This window comes from Poeciliopsis prolifica, unplaced genomic scaffold, assembly GCF_027474105.1.
Source record: "Poeciliopsis prolifica strain line A6 unplaced genomic scaffold, Auburn_PproV2 SCAFFOLD015, whole genome shotgun sequence".
Lineage (NCBI taxonomy): Eukaryota > Metazoa > Chordata > Actinopteri > Cyprinodontiformes > Poeciliidae > Poeciliopsis > Poeciliopsis prolifica.
In genome coordinates, this window is record NW_026562390.1 from 5,453,440 (window position 1) to 5,474,135 (window position 20,696).

The following is a 20,696-nucleotide window of genomic DNA, read 5'->3' on the forward strand; positions in this document are numbered from 1 at the left end:
TTTAAGAACATTTGAGAGGAAAATTGGGTTGTGAGTGATCTATGCTTTCAAAGTCAGTGAACAAAATCAGAATGACCCCAGAAGATGACCTCTTCAAGGAACTCAAATATCAAAGCTCAGAGTTGAATAAGTGGGAGGAAAGACAGATTAAAACATCCCAGGAAGACTTGATTGAAAAAAATAAAGATTATCTCAAACAGATCACAGGGTAACCTTTCACACCTGTTAGCTTTCTTTAGCTGTGAGGTCCATGCCTTTTGTAAACTGTAAGATAGAATATTGGCACTGACAGAAAGCAGAAATGTCTGCAATGAAACAGAAATAGTCTACAGATCCTGAACACAAAATGAAAATTGTTGAATTCAGAGTTTCAATACATTTTCTCATTCCTGATTAGCTTATGCTAAAGTAAAAATAACAACAAAAACTTTATTGAGCCTTTATATCAGGGTAGCATTGAGAAATGCACAAAAAATATTCTTGGACACACGTCACTGACAGGCGACATCGCATTAAATCTACCACAGAGTGAGACTGTTTCAAATGCCATAACTACAAAGTTAATTAAACTGAAATATGTCTCATAAAATGCTGAATTAATGTTCTTTAAATGTGATGATGAAAATTTCTAAGCTTCATCACTTCTCAGTGTAGGTGAGACCTCGAAGGAATACACTTGTCATCTGCCATGTTAAAGATTCTATATCTTTTAGAAACGCAAATAAAAGGTTTTAAAAAAAGCAGTAGTAGGATGATGTTTTTTTTTTTTTAAATGTCGGTGTGACAAAAAATATTTATTCAATATTATTCTGAGAGCAGAGTTGTGTGTAATAGTGTGCTGAAGACGAAATGGAGAAATCAGACTAACCATACATTGATAACCATGTTTAAACTGCCTAATTTTATTTAATATAAGTCAAATCACTCATTAATTTTAATAAGTGTTATAATTGTATGGATAATAGTACATACAACAGTGTATAAATGTATTGATAATGATCAATCTGATTGATTGATGGATAGATTGATGGATTGATTAATTGATGCATAAAAAACTTGGTGGAGAATGAGAAATTTTATGAATATTTTGTGAATAAGATGCTGAATGCCAGATTTGCTCCTCGCACTCGTGATTCATGAGATCCATCTAAGTCAAGGAGTGCTTCAAATTGGCAGGTTGGCTTTGGAGTGGTTGCAGCTGCAGAATAAAATGGGACATTGTTCAGCAATCATTGCTCTGTTCAATGAAGAGGTTGGAGAGCATATAATTCATTTACATTGATGACCTCATAGGTACATATTTTTTTTTTGCTTTTCCTTCTAGATCTGCACCTGTATCTACACTGACAAAATAGTGGTTGTCAACTTGACCAGGCATTTCAGCAACGAGACCTGATCAACTGACTTGTTTGACCAAAACAAGAAGCTTTGTGTTAAAAAATCATATTTGTCCTCGAGTTTAAATTCACGTTAATGATATGTGACGCATGTTTTGTGTAAATGCCTGAGAATATGAAGCGTACCTCCACTGTCCCCACCACAGCTGCTACAGCAATATGAGGTGATGAGTTTCAAAAGTTTTCACTCAAAACAGCTGCCATGATTTGGGAAACTAAATAAAACCTCTTTGTACCAGTCGGTACCGATTGACTTTTCAGAGCTGGTTAGTAGAGGAAAACGTCACTTAGCAATTATTTGTTTGCTTCATTGTTCAATCCCAGAGGGTCGCATTTTGCGATTGCAAAGCAGTTTTTGGTTTTTTTTGTGTTTCTGTTGCACGTCAGCAGCAGCATGTGTGAACAGCAGAATGGCAGATGTGTACAGAAACAAGAGAGCTGGCAAAGCAAAATGCACAACACCAAACATCAACACAGCTGATTCTGCAACTTGCTATTTTTAAGTTCTGTCAGTCTATGAAATACCAAAGGTGAAGAAGACGTGGCTGTTTAGTGAGGAGGTTATTTTTGCACCAACAGTGTGTGCAAAAACATGTGAAAAGTATCCAGGACCCAAATTAACCAGATTCCACAAACAAAACAGATTCGGCTGGCTAGGTTATCATAGTGAAAATACCTTCATCCTCAAGGTAAATGACTTTGCAATGATTAGCAATCTGTACTCAATGCAACTTTTGACGATATCCCTGGCAGATAATCTTTTCGATTCTCACAGTATTTTTTTTTTCTTTTCCTTATTTAAATATTATGGAACACGAAGTCTCCAATTCCTGCATGCCAGATCCAAGAATATTTGGAACATAAAGCAACTAATTTCAAGGTTGACCAAGTGCACTGAATGACACAACCTTTTCTCAATCTCAGAAGCCTACTGATATAAAAACTGCTCATATTAATAGTTCAGTTATTTCATTCAGATCTAGCAATAATTCCTCTCCAAGATCGCTAACGCTGAACCAATGGCTGAAAGTGAACATTTCGCTTCAGACAACAATGAGAATTACTTCTAAATACATGGAATTTAAAAAATTAAGAGGTTACATAGAGCTGGTAGTGGCTGAATTTAACCTCAGTTTTATAAATTTTTTAAAGCAGCCATTCAGCAGAATAAAACAAGAGATGGCCTTTGTGTTAGCAGATGTAATTCGCATCGTTCTATGGGATCTGAAAATGTTCTGTTTGTACTGTCAAAACATGCCTTCACATTATTATTTAACATCCGTCACATTTTTACTACATAAAGATGTTTAAAAACAGAGTGCAAGCACCACATGGGAATTCTCTTCACATGTAGAGAACTGGAAAAACAAAACTGAACTTGCTCATTACCAGCTTGTAAAACAAATTTTATGTTAATCCCGAACATTCTTTGTATTCAACACGATCAACAGCTGATGACATTTATTCAGGTATTTATAAATGTTTTGCTGCTAAAAACAAACTGTCAATAATGTCCTTACTAACTGTTATGATATCATCTTGTTTACCATTATATAGCTAATGTTTCCAGACGAAGTGAGTGATTAACTCGCTTTAGAAAAATCTGTCCTAAATCTAAAGACACAAACAAATATTATATAGTATAATACCTCTGATAGGGCTCTTCCTTCTTTTTGCAAGAAGTAATTCTTCTTAAACTCATAATAGGCATTGTACTGATGCCAAGACTGCAGAAAATCAAACCTATAAAAGACAGAAGCACAAGTTAAGCTTAAAGACGACAAAGAAGTCCTAAAGTAAAACATTTTTTGATTTATTACAATCTGATTACACAACAGATTTGTGCATCACAAAAACAATTACCGGGGATCGTTCTTAGCACGGACGCTAGCTTCGAACTTCAGTCCATTCCTCGCAACATACTCTGCCAGCTTGTCTATGACTGGCTGGATGTCGGGTGGTGGGGGAATGATGGCTGGCGGCGCTGATGTGGAAACTGGAGCTTCAACTTTGGAGCTATATTGGGGGAACATGTGGAAGTGCAAAGCAAGTCAGCAATGGGCAACATGGCAGATACGCGCCAGTATGCACGTAAAAAGTTATTTTACATATCAATTTGATAGTGTCTTTTTCAATTTCTCAGAAAGCATTTTTCAATTCTATTCAAATGTAAGACAAAAACAGTAATATTTATCAAGTCGATACCTGATTTCTGGTACGTTCACAGCAGCAGCAGCAGCTGGGGTGGAAACCTGTGGGGGAGCTGCAGCTTGTGGTGCCATGGTGACAGTTACAGCAGGTGTTGAAGTGCTCTCACTGTGGGACGAAGGCTCAGAGGAAGCAGGGGCCGAAACGACAGCTGAAGTCATATTGTTGTAGTACGAATTTGCATCTACACCAGGTGGAGGTGCAGCTAAGCAGTATGAGCCATCTGGAAGCATGTAATACCCGTAGTAGACAGCTGCAGACAAAAGAAGTAACTATTATAAATATAGTTTTCATTTTGATGTATTGGAGTAAACAGGGGACTGAATGCAGGTATGTCAAAATAAACATTTTACAAATCACTGTAATAGATCTTAGAAATAACCCAAATGCTCCACTTAAAGGAAAAACTGCTCAGCTCATTCAATAGAGATGCTTTGATGAATACAAAACACAGTAATGCTTTTGAACAAGGACAATGTCATGCAACTAATTTTCTTGTCCAAACAACCAAATAATAGCTTTAAGTGGAAAATAATTATCAGTTTTTGTGGAGATTGGCATCAATAATTTAAATATCTGCTTTAGGCTGTGATTTTGGGGTGTTTTTATATCAGACGCTGATGTCATGATAATGGATGCATGATGAGCTTAAAACATTAATTTGACACTGTACGGAATCATTTCAGCCTCTTGAATTATGCAGGCTGTGCATTTTAACCTTGCTAAAGACCATGGACCAGTCAAGGAAAAGTCACCCGGTGATGGAAGTGGAAATGTGCTATAAATAACACAAATGCTACATTTCTTTTGGCTCATTTGCTGTGTTAAAATGACTTTTTCAAGGATAGTTAAAATGAAAGACAGAGCAGATCGAGTTTATTACACAAGACGGAGAACCACCAATCCCTCTTATAGTCCTTTCATTGATGATTCAAGTTAAGAAAACAAACACATACCCAAAGTTTTAAAAAGACATCAGTGTCCTGTACATACAGATGAAACCAGATATGAAAAACAACAACCCTATCAGAAGGAGGTGATAAAAATGCACATGTGACCTGTGCATAGAAAGGTTGTCTTAGTTGTCAGAAGTTTTTTAATCTGAAAGATCTGTTAATGTTAAAAGAAAGGTTAGAAATGCAGGAACAGAATGAAATAAATGGTCAAAGTCAAAGTAGAGACAGTGTGATGCTAACACATTACTCACTGAGTTAGCCATCGTTAATGACACTATATTTTATAGTTTAGAAAATAAAAAGTCAAAGCAGGGACTCCGATTTACAAACTTGTCATGCAGCACAAGATTAAGAGCTGATGTTTGTGAAAGGAGGTCTAAATTGAATTGTAGATATCCATACATATATGGGAGTAGTAAATAACATTTAAAAAAATAAAACACTGATAAGGGAGGGCAGGAGACTTTTATGGTGTGAAAATCTACAAATCCAGCAGCATGAGCTATTCACAAATATTTAATTGCTATTTAAATATTGGTGTCTTTAATAGTTGTTGATTGAATAGATAGACACAAGACAAAAATATAGGACATGTATATTTAACCCATTACATATCTTCTTGTGAGCAACTGAGAAGAGCCGTCCTTTACAGATGAGGGAGGGCCGGTGATGTGAGGTTCATTACACAAGCTCAGAAAAATCTGGTCACACTTGTGCTTTTTCTGGCATCTTGCAAACCGGGTTTTAGAATGCAGGAACAATTGCTTAGCCACATTTGTTTTTAGCACATCAGATTGATATCAGCACTTGCATTTCGTTCTTATTACTGATGAAGATAAACAACAATATAAAGAATTTTGGAAAAGTTATAAAACCCCACTACTAATACAACACTGCACAATGGACAATTTGGTTTCTTCAATATTATTTCAAATAAAATTTTTACATATACATTTAACTCTGACTTGACCAGCAGTCAGAGATGCAATAGAACTGATTCGGTTTTCTCTGTTCATATACTCACGGTCAGCAGAGTACTGGACTGGTGGAGTGGGTGGAGGTTCCTCAGGAGCAGTGACTGTAGCTGCTGTGCCATTTCTTTCCCTTTGAGCTTTTAGTACAATTGCTGCCAGGGGATGATCTGGGTCCATAATCTTAAGAGGCTGCAGAACAACAAGATCATAAACCTTATTAGGTTTATACATACTTGGACACTGAAATTTAGTTCATCTGTTTACTAAAACATGCTTCAGTTATAGTTATATAACAAACATAGACATAATGACATAATGTCCAGACTCTCAACTTTCATTTGAAGGCAGGAACAACAATATAAGTGGATGACTGCAGAATAATTTCCATGTTGAAGAGAAGCCCCGTCAGAAAGCCAAGCAAGTCAACAACACTGTCCAGGAGGTCAATATTTAAGTATACCATAAAGAGAAAACTGCATGAAAGTCAATTCAAAGGTTTCACTCTAGGTGCAAGCCACTCAGAAGCCTCAACAACAACATTGACTTTGGTGTCAGGTGATGAAAGTCATTTTTGTAATAAATTTGTCCAACTACAGCTGGGCCAAACTGAACAACAAATATTTATTTCCACTTTGTTTCTGTTTTGGATTGCAGACTGTTTAACTGAAGCAGAGAATTATGAGAGGTGTGGTCAATTTTACACACTGTCAAAACTGTAGGTAAGTATTGGTCGTCATTCATAACAGCGGCACCAACACCAAATTTTAATATCAACCCAAATGCACTCCTATATAACATTTAAGATCATCACTAGATGAAAAACTTTTACTGTAACAATAAAAAAGTTCATACCAAGTCATTAAAGGTCTCTAAAACTGGAGATAACATAATTGGACTGCATTTTCTTTCAGAGCATCAATACTATATTGTTGTCTTCCTCAGTTAAATATGAAAGTTCTTAAAAATTTAGACAATAAAGCCACAAATTATAGGACAACGAGTCTTAATTAGAAAATGTGTTCTTTAATTAGAAAGAAAATCCTTCCTTATAAGAAATGAATGTTCTTCAACTTTTTGCTAAAATAATCTGATTATGTCCTCATAAAAAATAAGATATGCTTTCCATATTGCTGCATAGAGATCAACACGTTTCATGACAAATCACGTAAAAGCACTAACAAAAATCTAACAGCTTGATAACAGGGAAATGCAAGACAGTTATTATACATTAGTCTCATCAGCACACAGGCAGTAATTATAGGATACTAAGAAACAGTAATGAGGATGCACATAACTTTCAAGATGCTGAGGAGGTTCATATCTCAGAATTTTGAGGAAAAAGGGTTGCTAAAAATGCAAAACAAAAAAAAAGGCCTGGAATATACAATAACAATGAACAATGAAATCAGCCAGACAATGAAGCATCTGTATTCTGAAATTACCTTTGTCAGCTCCTCTAGGCGAGAACATTTCTTAGGAGCAAAAAGACTGGGATGAAGATAGTTTCCATCTCCATCATCATCAGAATCTTCTGAATTTGAGTCTGGCAAGAAAAGAAATACTGCAATGACTTTTTACTGAAGCAATTCACACATGATATTAATGCAGATTGTGTTGGAATTGAATATGCTAAAGTACTATGGAAACAGGTACCACGGACAAGAATATCATCAACCTTATCCCTTTAATGATGCTTTTGAGTCATTAAATCCTTTTCCTGGATCATACAAAAAACTAAAATAAAGTTCCATAGCTGCGGATTCAGTAACGAACTTGTGGAACTCACCTTGCGACTGGTTCTGCTTGTTGGAAGAGACAAGGTTGTATCGACCTTCCTTCATGGCCCGCAAGATGTGTTTATAATACGGGTTCAGATAGTGGTCAAACCGGAGAAAGTCAAACTGGGAGTTCCTGGCCTGTTTTGCTTTCAGCACGATCTCAAACTGAGCCCCCTGCTGACACACAAAGTTGGCCGTCCTCTCGATGATGTTGTGAGTCTTGATGGTTGCCGGCTGGAGGAAGGAAAAAATGAATTAGTATAAATGCAGTAACAATCGTCTCACTTGTGCAATAAGAATAAAAATTAATTGCACAAGTACAAAATAACTCAGGTGTAAGAAAATGGGTAAAAGCTGGGCATCAGTTGTATAAGTATGAATTAGCAAGCATTAAAATGCAGCATACAGTAACAACTGCCTTTTCGCCCAAGGACATAAGGCATTTGATGTCCGAAACATTTAATGCCAAGAGCTCTAAGCCAATTGTGATATTAATTATAAAAGAACATTCAGGATGAGAGATGGTCCACTATTCATGTATTATTTTGCACAATGTATGCTTTCAGTGATTAATTACAGCAATTACCAAGAAAGTTCTTGGAAGTGTGAATATTTCTAATAGAATACACATCTCATCAAGACAAAAGTCAACATAAATATTAGTCACGAAATTGGCTAAAACGGGTGCCAGCTTCCTGCAAAAACCAAAATCAATGCATTTGGGACACATAAGGACATAATGATCAAGATCCCTTTTTAAATGTGCAATTGTGGGGAAAGGGTGTAGAAATTGTACTTTTATGTTTACAGGTTAAATTCAATAGACAAAAAAAAAAAACTATGCAGGTGATGTTTAATGCTCTTTAAAATTTTGTTAGGAGTCTTTTTTTAAGCTGCGCAAACACAAATAGTGCACTGATAATTGTTGCTGCTCTCACTGGATCAGTGGTGGAAAAAAGATAAAAGAAACAATTGAGTTTGGAAACACCATTTGTTGTTTCTCTTCATGATGGATCTAAACTCACTTTTTGGGATCCTTCAATGTAGCAGTGTGGATGCAGATATTTTGTTTCAATCAAACTGTATTAAGTAAATGCAGTTTAACTGCATTCACTTTTAGTAAATGCAGTTTTATAGGTGGCACAGATCACATATATTTCAGGAAAGTTATTTTGGTTTGATCAGAGGTCACAACTGCAAAATTCAACTAGCTTAAATGGAGATCAGAATGACAATCAGTACATACAAAGTGCAATCATGAAGAAATGTAAAAATAATTTATGTAGGTTTTGAGCATTGTTTATGACTATAATTAATGAAACTAAAATGAACAAAAGTGAAATATAAACTGAGAAAAAAATGTTATGTGCAAAGGTATTTCGAAAACCTAAAATAACGCTGGACAAAGCTGGATAACACAGAAAGGAGATTTAAATGTTACAGATGAAAATATTAGGTCTTGCTAAGTAACAGAAATTAGGAGGCAACTTTATTATATTTCACAAAAATAAATCTGAAATCACTAAAATAATACTTTGTATGTGGTGTTGCATATGGTTTCAGTCAAGGTATTGAATGTAACATGTTTAAAGAAAGTTTTGTTTATAACATTCACTCTGAGAAATGTGTACCAGTGAAATGCAATTAGAAAGACTAGTATGAAGGCAATTTATTTTCACTGAAGCTTTATTGCCTGAACTGGATATTGGGCTGTTGAATATGCATGCACACCATGACAACAATTAGGTTATTTTCTTTCCTCTCATGCATATGAAAGTGGGAGTCACTGGGGTTCCATTTGTAGACACCGCATAGAATGAACAAATTAAATATTTTAGCCTTATGTACAACTGTTTCCTTTTTAGACGTTATGTCAACATGAAGTCGTATTCTGCTTTAGGCAACAATGAAATAATATGTGTGGAAGGATGTAGCACGGGTCTTTCTAACAACAGATGCCCTATTTCATACACCAACCTTCCCAGTAGGATCTGCTGGAAAAACTAAATACAAATAAGGCTTGTCTTGTTTCTGTTTTTTTTTTTTTTTTTTTTTTTTTTTTTTTTTTTTTTTTATGAGAATAATAAAAAAAATATATTATTTCAATTATGTAAAACAACAAATATTTGAATTTTAGGAAGTTTATGTATTTATTTTTTTCTGCCAGTTAAAATAGGCTATATACAATCTCAGCAAGATATAGGCCATACATTTTATGGACAAGCTAGAGCTGCATCATAAAATTGCAAATGGTAAAAATTGGATGACTTTCAACTTGATCTCCCCTAGCCTGTGATAACCTGTAACAAGGCGGAACATCAAAAGGCCAATTTCTTTTTTTCCGATCACAAAACAGGATGTGCTAACAGGTCTTGTTGACAACATTCTTGGTATGGACCATATAACTGAGTGATCAATGTTTAAAGTGAGTTATTTAATCAGTAATATAAAATCCTTCAGCCAGTTTAAAATGTTAAGGCTATCATCATTTTCAATTTGACACAAAATAACAGCAAAAGACAATTTACTTTGACTGTTCACTCACACACAAGGTGTGACACTTTTGACACTGAAACAATCTCCAAATATTATTAATTAATAACCACTGATTGCAGGAAGGCTATAAGATGTTTTTAAAATAGTGCTGAAACAAAAACTGTAACGGACTAAAATAGTTTGTTGTTATTTTTTTCTTTCTTACAATGATTTACAAAAAGACAGATTGGCCATTTTTGTTCCCTTTCAGTCGATTCACTCTGGCCTCTATCCACCATTGACATTGTTTTGACCATGGATTTTTGAATTTTTCTGATCCTTCAACTTTAAATCTACCAAGGCAGGTTTATTGTAGGTCTTTCCACTGCAAGGTCCGAATTATTAATGTAGCACAGAAACAGTGAAATCAGATGAATACAGCATTATTCTCTGGTTGTTTCATAGCAGTCATATTTAAAAAGTCATGGACTCCAAACCATAGAAATGTGCATGTAAAATGGATTTTAAATAAACTGTCACCATTCAAAATTATTCTGCTTTCACTCTAAAGGTAAATGTATTCTATTTTTTAAATCCCAAGTGGTTTCTAGTTCATTTTCAATTCACTTCAATTAGAAACATTCAATTCAGAAACATTCATATAATAACAAAAGAACACAGTAAAGCAAGAATTTTGTATGTTATAGCACCTCACATTAAAAGAAACATAGAGCCTTCAGAAATACTTTGTATATGTGTATATATAGCTACAATAGGCCACACCAGCCTCTCGGCAGCAGATATATTTGCACTCACCAGCTCCACATCTGGTGGGATAACAAGTCCTGGGGGGGCAACAAATGGCTCTTCACTTTCCTCAGGCTCTGCTTCCTCTGTGTGTGCGAAAGGAGAATGGAACAAAAACATTGAGAATCCTTCTTATTTATCCATTGAAACAAAATAAAAATCTGATACAAGATTTCAACAAGGTTTGAACAAGAAAAAAGGGAACACAGAATTTCAGAAAAATCTAAAAACAGAATAAGACATTTCTTCCATCATTCTCTTCACTTCAGGAATATATCACAGTGAAATACCACCCTAGCCTTCACCTTCATCTTGATAACAACATAGAGGTCAGACAGAGACGAGATTAAATTTTTCATGTAGTACTGCAGGGATTTTGCAGAATGATAAAGGGGCTCTTTAATTTAATACAAAGCCACAATGAGCTGTAAAAAAAAACTCAAACATTCTGCCAGATCAAGGGATTTTATATGCCTGGACACGTGTAATGACCCAATGGGTACGATCTTTAAATGAGCTTTTCACAAGGCTGACTGCTAGTCATTCCGTCTCAGATCACATCTGATCAAATTTAATGAATATGAAAATCAATACGAAATATGTTATGCCAAAAAATTAAGTGAGATCATTATGGTTTTGTTGTGTTTGTAAATCTGCCATACTTCTATTGAAGAGGGAAGTCTACTCAACTAAGACAGTACAAACATAGCAAACAGATTTAAAGCAAATCATCCAATAAAGATCTTAATTTTTAAAGAAAATTAAATCAAGTAGAGTGTTATGAAATGACTGCCAAGTAATGGAGTAAGATTGTTCAGCGATGCCTGCAGTAACCCATTAGTTGTATTTTGACAGAGAGCATATAAATTACATCGAAAACCTTCTGGCGTGTTTGGCTTTCACTCAGGGACATAAAATAGGGCTAATGATCTTATTTATAATATCATTATCTGCATCTGTTTCTGTCAACTACTTTTTTGAGGGTACTGTTGTGGGAAGGGCCTGTGCTTATTTTAATAAATCAGCATTTTTGATAATGTCACTGATGTGCTTCAACTCAGCCACCTGAACCACACAGGCCTTTTCCCAAAAGGCAAATTCAAATATTGGCATTTTCAGCAGACCTTTTAATACCACTGTTCAACAAATGTTCCTCGAAGAGAATATAAAGCATCACTGCTTACCTTTCAGCCTATTGGAAATGCCTCTAGCAGCCACTACATCAAATATGTAAATTAGATGAGTGCACCAGAGACTAATTTTTTTCCCAAAACTTTGTGAAGTTCAATTTCAATTTTTAGGCCTTGTGGTGCACATTATTTTAAAGGCATATTAATTTTCCCGCCATCAGCTTGTTTCTATTAAATCTTCTTAATTTAATTGGACATGTGAACTTTTTTTTTTCCCAGAGTCAGTCAGATGGCTCAAAAGAAAATTCTACTTTATTTTTATGCTTATTACGAAATAGATTATAAGATTTATTGTTTATTTATTTAGTGCTACATGGTTGGGCTCTTACCTTATAAAGGAAACCTTTTACAACATTATACTCAAAAGCATTCAGGTTTCTTAACAGAAAGCTGCCATATCTTGCAAAATCCAGGCATAAGAAGCTAAATTGTGATTGGGGAAGTAAAGCTGACTGAAGCAGTAAGAGGTCATGAAAAAAAAAAAGAAATGAAAAACAAAAAGGATGTAATGCTGTAGGATTTAAGCAGCCAATGATTGATCACCCCCACATCTAATGGAATCTGTCCTAAACTCTCGCCCAGGGGTGTCAAACTCCAGTCCTCGAGGGCCACTTTTCTGCAGTTTTTTGATGTGCCACAGGTACAAAACACAGGAATGAAATGGTTTAATTACCTCCTCCTTGTGTAGATAAGTTCTCCAGAGCCTTGCTAATGACCTAATTATTCTATTCAGGTGTGGTGCAGCAGAGGCACATCTAAAAGTTGCAGGACACCGGCCCTCGAGGACTGAAGTTTGACACCCCTGCTCTAGCCCTTCATAATGGATGTAGCCTCAGTCGATGCAGCAATCACAGGTTCTTCTGTAATATTGCATTCCAATATGCTTATATAATATATCTTCTGCATACCTCTGAAGATATAAGTAAGGATGATGCACTGCTTTTAAAGGTTATGCTGGCAGCAACTAAGAAAGTCATTACCAAACACTGGCTATAAAGAACAGCTCTGCACCTCTTCTCTTTATTATCATCATTAAACACACTAAAGTATCAGAGCAAAATGACTTACTGTTTCCAGCTACAAAGTGACCCATTATGGGATGATTGGGAAAACGCTCTTCCCATTTTTCACCAAGGTTCTATATATACGGTAAATTAATTCCATACCCTGAACCTTTTTCTAATGTTCTTGGAATGGCTGTTGATTTTCTCTGTAATTCTGTGTAAATACATAATAGTTAGAGCTTCATGAGTAATTTCTCAATCTAGTGACAATTCTTATTTTTATCTGCTACATTATGTCTTTTGTCAGTTGTTTTTGTTTCAGTGTTTATAGTGCAGAATATTGATCAAACCTGGTATTTTAATTGTACTTTTAAGCTTACTTGAATAAGAAAAAAAAACAGAAGAGCTCCCACAGCAAAAGCATTAACAAAAGAAAAAGATATTTAATATTCTTGTTCCACTTACTTTCTTTTGATTCTGACAACCTTTGTACTTTATGTTATTGCCGCAATATAGTTTTCATCTATACTTTCAATTAGAGCTACACATTAGTTAAAAATCAAAATTTTCTCCCTGTTCTTTAAGTGCACCAAAAATGAAAAATCACAAGTGTTATAGCTGCAAATAGTTAATAGCTTGTTCTGCCATACAATTTGTGCTGTAAAATTAAGGTTAGGAGCATATGCATAAATGAGGATAATCTTCTAAAATGAACATTTTTACACAGTAGTTTGCATGAGTTATAGTTCTACAAAAACAGAAATTAAATACTTTGATCTGGAAGTGAAAGGCAGATGGGTGTATCTATGCTAAGGATAATAGACCTGTGACCAGTTCTCACCACGTTCCTTGTTAGCATCCTCTTCTTCTGTGGGCTGTGAGGGATCGTAGTAGTCAGCACTGTACTTGAAGGCCACTGCATTGTAAGTGCCTTCGTCAGCCAGGGCCTCACTTAATCGTTTGTATTCTTCCTCTGTAAAAGGGAGACAAACATAGAGAAAAATTTGCCTTTTCACATAAAGTAAAGAGGATTAATTGAGACCTCGTAACATATTCAATAAGTTACAAGATCAATATTTTAACAAGCGCAAACTGCTGATGGTTAAAATTGCAATAGGTAACTTTTATAAAGATGTCTATTGTCACACATTTGATACATAATTGTAACCGTCTTCTGACAGTAAAATATGATTTGTATTCTACTTGGTGGCACAACTACATCCATTACTTTAATTGGTGTACCAAAGTAGCCCGTTCACAGAGTGAGATATTCAATCTGAGTTGATTGTGCTCTCACTGTATGCATTGACAGACCTGTAGCCAAAAATGACTGTGAAAAAGTTTTAAATACATTTTAATCATAACTTTCATCATTATTGCAATAAATGCCACAAAATAATGCCATAAATTTTAAGTTCATATCACCCATCCCAAATGTACAATGTAAATTGTCAAGACAAAGCGTGAAAATATACTTCCTCCATCAGGATGTCTATTTTTAATATTGCTTATGGGCAAATAAATATGACATGCACATTGTGTCTCCTATCACACTGACATGCAAGTCTAAAAGAAAAATGGGTAAAATAAGTCAAAATTATGGGTGGATGACTAAAATTTATTATTTAAAGAGACAAGTCTGGAATCACAGTTTAAAGAAAAGCTAGTCAAAGTAAGACATGATCTTATTTGCAGCATCAAAAAAAAAAAAACAATAAATACTTCATGTTTATTTCACTACTAGTTTTTTGTTCACTTAGATATTTTGTTTTCATTCACAGAACAAAGCAATAAGATCAGAATGGACTACAAAAAGTCCTGGCGGGGAAAAGGGGATTCTTTGCAAAGACACATTTCAGACGAAAACAAGAAAGTAAACACAAGGCCAACATCAAGTCTGCCTGAAAATAAAGCTGGGACTATATTACATTAGCAGCCTAAATCTGACCAGTTCAGCAAGCTGCAAGCAAATATTGATTTCACTCACATCCCAGGATAAAAATTGTACCCTGCAGCTGTAGTTGTTTAGTTCAGACTTCTAGAGTGCAACCTGCTGTTGGGTTCTCTCCTGGTTCTGTTTGTCACTGGTCTGAAAACAGCTTGGGCTGCACAGTGGCAGCAAGGAGGTCCTGGGTTCGATACCAGCCCGGGGTCTTTCTGCATGGAGTTTGCATGTTCTCCTTGTGCATGTGTGAGTTCTCTGCGGCTACTCGGGCTTCCTCCCACACTCCAAAAACATGACTGGTAGGTTAATTGGTCTCTCTAAATTTTCCCTAGGTGTCCAGTCTGTCTCTGTGTTGCCCTGCGACAGACTGGCGACCTTTCCAGGGTGTACTATGCCTCTCGCCAGGAACGTTAGCTGGAGACAGGCACCAGCACTTCCCAACCCAACTAGGGGCAAGGGTGTAAGAACATACATACATACATACGTACGTACATACGTACGTACGTACGGACGTACGGACGGACGGACGGACGGATGGACGTACGTACGGACGGACGGATGGATGGATGAAAAGAGCTTCTTGGTTTAGAAGTGGAGTGTTTTAGTAAGGTAAGGTTCTTGCATTATGTTAGAAATAAAACTCAAAAATTGTTTTGTTTTGAGAGTGGCCAACAAAATCTGACTTTTAAAATAACATTAATTGTGTTTATTTTTTCACAAAAGCATTCATAGAGGAGGCGCTTTGAAAAGAGAAACTTTTCTGTTAAAATTCATGACATTTATCAATACTTCTCCTATTGCCCTTTAACTGGTCAGATGGGTAATAGACAGAGCGAATGGGGTCAAGCCTCCAAATTCAAGGGCAGAACAGTCTGCACAATGAACCTTCAGCAAGGAGTGTGCGTAACTCAAACCATTAGCTGACTCATTCTTTGCTGTCAGTTTGGGCACAGGACATCATATTTCACTTAAAACACCTATGTATTAATTCAATGGCTGTCATTAAGTCTGTCATTTACAAAAAGTACTTTGTCACCAAAATAATCAGTATAACTATGATGTAAAGCATCTGAGATGCAAGTGTCCTAGACATCCTAAAGTCAAAATGGATTTAAGCATTAGCTATTAAGGCTGAGACAGAGGTGGTCCACTTTAAACACAGAAGAACGAAGGTGCATAGAAAATGGTTTTTGGCAGAACTAACTTCATGTGCCCATCAGAGGTCATGCTCAACTTTTATGCTGTCCCTCATTTTGACTGACAGCGTCAGAATAAATCTGTCATATTTTAATTTTACCCATCAATTTTTAAATGATATTGACATATGCTATTCAGTTGGATTTAATTTTTATGCGGTATAGCTAATATTCAGCAAGTCAAACCATGAATCCAGATCGTATCACACAACCAGCGGATGAACACATCTAGGTTTTTTCCGCAGTGACAAAAACCACTGACTGTGGCCCCAATAACTATACTACATAAAATTAAACAAATCCACTTAAATTATGAGAGCAACACCTGCTAGGGTCTGAACGCACAGCCTCACAACATCTTTCACAGCAGAAATCTGCACCAGTTAAGTAGAAATCTGAGGTTGAATTAAACCCATCACATTATTTTAATTACGATATTACTGCTTTAATCCACCATTTGAGTAAGAAGTGCAACCTCTCCCGTTTTTTAGCTTTTTTTCACTCTCTTGGTCTTAAGAGGTGGATCAATTGGACTTGCAAGCTTTTTACCCTGTGCGTGGTCTGGGCAAGCGCTCCGACAAGGGTTTTTGTGTGGTTTTGGATCCCCGCTGTCTGACCGTGACATCTGCGCTCCTTCTGAGCGACACACTAAGTGCAGAAGGGTTAATGATTGAGCTGAAAGATGTTGCAAAACGTAGGGCAAATTAAGCGCAAATATTTTGGGACGATGAGCGGGGAGTTGTGTGCACATTTAGTTGTGCAACGCACTGGGCTTGTTAAGCGTCTAATAAATTTTTGATCCTTACTTTCCTTCTTTCCTCAATAAGATAAGCTACCTAGTTCTCCTTAAAGGCTATAAAATGGATAAACAAAATCCAGCTATCCCTTTAGTTTTTTGTTTTCCTTTTCTGTATATACTGTAGGCTTTAACAAACTACCTCAGCCAAAGTTTTCAATGCGTTCTGGAACGTGATCAAGCTGCTCTTCAAAGCACCCTGTCCATAACTCTTCAGCTAATAGGCAACAAGATGTATTTGTCAGGGTCAGAGATTTTTTTTATTTTTGTAATAATTGATTTTATTTGCATCCACAATGTATTCTGTGCATAAAGTTGAAAATGTCTGCGCATTTACACTAATCAGGTGTGTGAATTACAATTTGTCAAAGTGATGGACAGGCTTCAAAAATTTCCTCATTTTTTTTTTCTTTTAAAGTTCAAATATGGAAAATATTTTGTTAACCTTGCCTGGTGCCTATTTCCCTTTCTCCATACAAAATGACATCCTAGCACAAGTAAATGCAAAAGCTAGGGTTTGTTGTAAATTATTCAGGTTGACACATCCTGTTTTTTCTTCTAACTGTAGAGAACTGTTTATGTAAATCTTTGACTTTGCAATGTTCCTAAGAAGCTGGTCACAATTAATTTAAGATGGATGGGATACAGCATCAAAGTTGGCTGTGGGAATCTGCATGCAAGTCCAACCTCAATGCATAAACAGTATGTATAGGCATTAAAAGCACTTATGTGCCTGTCTTATGACAGAATTTTTGTTTTTAACCCTCAGAAAAACACTTTGTATTACACCCAACTGCAGAAAAAACCTAGACCAAAAAAAACATAAACTAAACAGAGGAGGAGGTGGCTCCAGATTCAGATTTTGTCTTTATAAAACCTACTCCGCAGTCCTGACTCATCTCTATAATGCAATGTATAGGGACAAGTGTATAATGTTGTGTGAACTCTCTTGCAAGAGTTCACATTACTAATGTATTCTAGAGTAATTTTTTGACAAACATAGGCAAATCATAACAAAACAAATGTAGTCTTTGCTGTAATAACAATGAAAAAAAGGGATGCCATTCTCCCCACTCCTTTCATAAAGGTAAAAACTTAATCAGGCTCAACAATTATTTAACTTTTTTATGTTGCATATTTGAATTCATAGCTGAATGCCAGAAAAAGCATCTCGCATACCTTGTCTTGCCTCTTCTTCCAGAAGGTCGGTGTGCAGAGCCAGGTATCGCTCTTCATCGCAAAGCGCCTCAATCCTGACCTCTTCCTCTGACAGCTGGTAGGATGTATTCCATGACCCACTGTCATACTCTGAAAGGTCATGTAAGTGACCCCGCCCATCATATCTGTTGAATGATAAAAAGGATTAGAGTGAAAGAAGTTTAAATAAATAAACATTTGAAACAAAAGCCTAGACCTACTTACCAAGATATTTTGATGCAGATTTTTTTTTTAACTACATATATTCTTGTCTTAAAATTCCAAAGATTAAGAATGATTACATTTCAGATTTTGTTTTATAAGCAAACCTAGATTCAAACAAAAACAAGAAATACAAAAAAAGAAAAAGAAGACAAACAAAGCAACTCGCCTCTTACCTTACAGGGTTCAAATCCCCCCTGTAACACTCATCATTACTTCTAAATCTGCAAAGAAAGTTACATTCACACAAACCCGAGCACATAAATACCTATCCGTAAGAACCCAAATGGAGGATATATTCCAGGGTCCCTCTATGGCATCTCTCTGATGTAGTTTCTTCATGAAGGCAAAGAAATGGGGTGCTGTTGTTGACAATCAGGGTTTGGAACGACCCCCTAAGCCTAACTTGCTGGGGGAAAAACTTTGTTATGTGATAAAGACACACATACAAATCGTGTACAAATGAAACAAAGGCTGGACCACTGCAGACCAAGATGATTCAAGTAAATACAAAGTAATAGCAACAAGATGCATAATTTAACAAAAAACAGTGTTCATGCAAAGTTTTGAATCATTTTGACCAAAGGTACTTATTATGGGTTAGAATATTCTCTGGGATGATGCCCATCAACAAACTAAACTGGATCAAGTCAAAGCAGTTGAAAGGGAAGAAACAATTTGACAGAGTGAATATTGTGATATTTATTTAGCAATCAGAAGTTTCCAGAGGAAATTCATATAACATGCCAGTATGCAAATCTCACCAGGCTAGTCCTATTTGTTCTAGACAGAGATGCACCAAGAAAGGTTCTGGTAGTCGGGAGTGTCATACATTATCCTGGATCGGTTCTGTTAACTGATCAGCCAGTTAGATACTAAAAATCTGTGAATAAGACTCAAAGTTAGACTTTTGGAGTATATATGAGTGGTTTCAAATGAAATATCTACAGTGATATCAACACTGATATCACTGGAAAATTGGAAATTTGATGACCAGATGTAACAAGAAGTTGACTTTATTGTCAAAGCTTTTTCATCTAAACTATAAAGAAATCAATTCTAGTTTATGCAATTCTTTTTCCCACATTTTGATTTATAGGTAGGATTTTACCGTATCTGAAGATTTTAGTGATGCAGAGAAAGAAAACTTTAACATAGTTTGTGCTCTAAACATCACTGCTTTATTTCTCAAACATTTTATATTGAAATATACAATATAAAATGGCGAACTGAGGTCACAACCAACTAATCAGAAATTTGGAAAATTGGTGATCAGTAATCAGCTGTAAAATCTTGGAGAGGTGCATTTCTATTCTAGTCCAACATAAGAAATATGCATCCACAATGGCATTGTGTTACAAATTCTGAAACACAATGCCAAGAGAAATGTGAAATTATACACAAAAGTGTTATAATGTTCAACTTGAAATGTAGAAAACAATTACATTAAATAACTCTTATTTATCCACTTTGACATAGTTTAATTTTCGTTCGACAGCAGTTTTATCTGACAAAGTAAACATGTTGAATGACGTGTAATTATTCTGTTATGGCTAAGGTTAGCAAGCACTGGTGGTATTTGCATATTAGCATGTTACCTTATGAACTACAAATAGCATTTTTCAGTTTAACACATCTAAAGATAAGTTAGACAGAAATAAAGCATTCGGCGTTTGTTTCGGGTCTTGTCAGGCTTCTGCAACATGAACTCTGGAGTAGTCCCTTGAAATTTGAAACAGGCTAACGAATAGCAGAAACAGTTAGCATAATGTTTCAGTCTACGTTTGTTCAACCGACCTATCAATCATGATGCTCTTGTCCCCCATCCATGGGATTAGATGTTTTCCATGCTCGTGGTAAAGAGCCTTTTCGTCGTCTCGGAACAGTTTGCAGGCATAACCAAAAACCAAGAGGTCGGCGTATTTATCGCTGTCGCTCACGTCCTTCTTTACAGGTTTGTTGTTGGTGTCCTTCTTTTCGGCTCCGCGGCGATACATTTCGAAGCCACTCGAAAAATAGTTTTGCTAAAGGGAACACTATAACAATAGTCACACAAAAATGACTTTATAGAATCTAAATATCTCATATATAGTCAAAATGATTTAGCAACTAGCAACGATTAGCACAAATTGCACTCAGCGTGTCGCCATATTGGGAAGGGAGTATCATAACTTTATTAAACCCGACAGCACTTTCGGCTGAAGCGTTATACTCAGAGCAATATTTCAGAAAAATGTATATACAACAAATGCAAATAATTGTTGCATATTTTAATTGGATTACTTTTTTTTACTAAAAATAAATAATTTGTATTACGCTTGTGTTTGCTTTCCTTATTGAAAACCCATTCTATGTCGAATCTGCCTTAAGTAATTGTTATTGTTGCGTTCTTCCAGCTGACTGAACAGGGCATGGAAAGCCAGGTGGTGTAATCTGGCTTTCCATGTCAAGAGAAATGTGAAATTATACAGAAACGTGTGATATAATGTTCAATTTGAAATGTAGAAAACAATTACATTAAATAAATCTTATTCATCCACTTTTGACATAG

The 20,696-nt window shown here is 35.8% G+C and overlaps 1 protein-coding gene across 2 annotated transcripts in view; it reads right to left on the bottom strand.

The window, feature by feature from the left end:
• The window catches only part of sfswap (splicing factor SWAP), a 51,562-nt gene extending 31,260 nt beyond the window's left edge, over window positions 1–20,302 (bottom strand). The window contains exons 1-10 of one of the 2 annotated variants that reach the window (XM_055040042.1): window positions 19,943–20,302; window positions 17,906–18,069; window positions 13,631–13,762; window positions 10,605–10,681; window positions 7,322–7,547; window positions 6,978–7,078; window positions 5,586–5,724; window positions 3,603–3,858; window positions 3,261–3,413; window positions 3,047–3,140 (exon numbers count right to left, since the gene is read on the bottom strand). In XM_055040042.1, coding sequence (XP_054896017.1) covers window positions 3,047–3,140; window positions 3,261–3,413; window positions 3,603–3,858; window positions 5,586–5,724; window positions 6,978–7,078; window positions 7,322–7,547; window positions 10,605–10,681; window positions 13,631–13,762; window positions 17,906–18,069; window positions 19,943–20,142 — 1,542 coding nt within the window. In that variant the 5' untranslated portion in view covers window positions 20,143–20,302. Of the gene's footprint in view, window positions 1–3,046; window positions 3,141–3,260; window positions 3,414–3,602; window positions 3,859–5,585; window positions 5,725–6,977; window positions 7,079–7,321; window positions 7,548–10,604; window positions 10,682–13,630; window positions 13,763–17,905; window positions 18,070–18,413 lie in introns of both variants that reach the window. The other variant, XM_055040043.1, reaches the window with a different exon arrangement.
• Window positions 20,303–20,696: the final 394 nt, after the last annotated feature.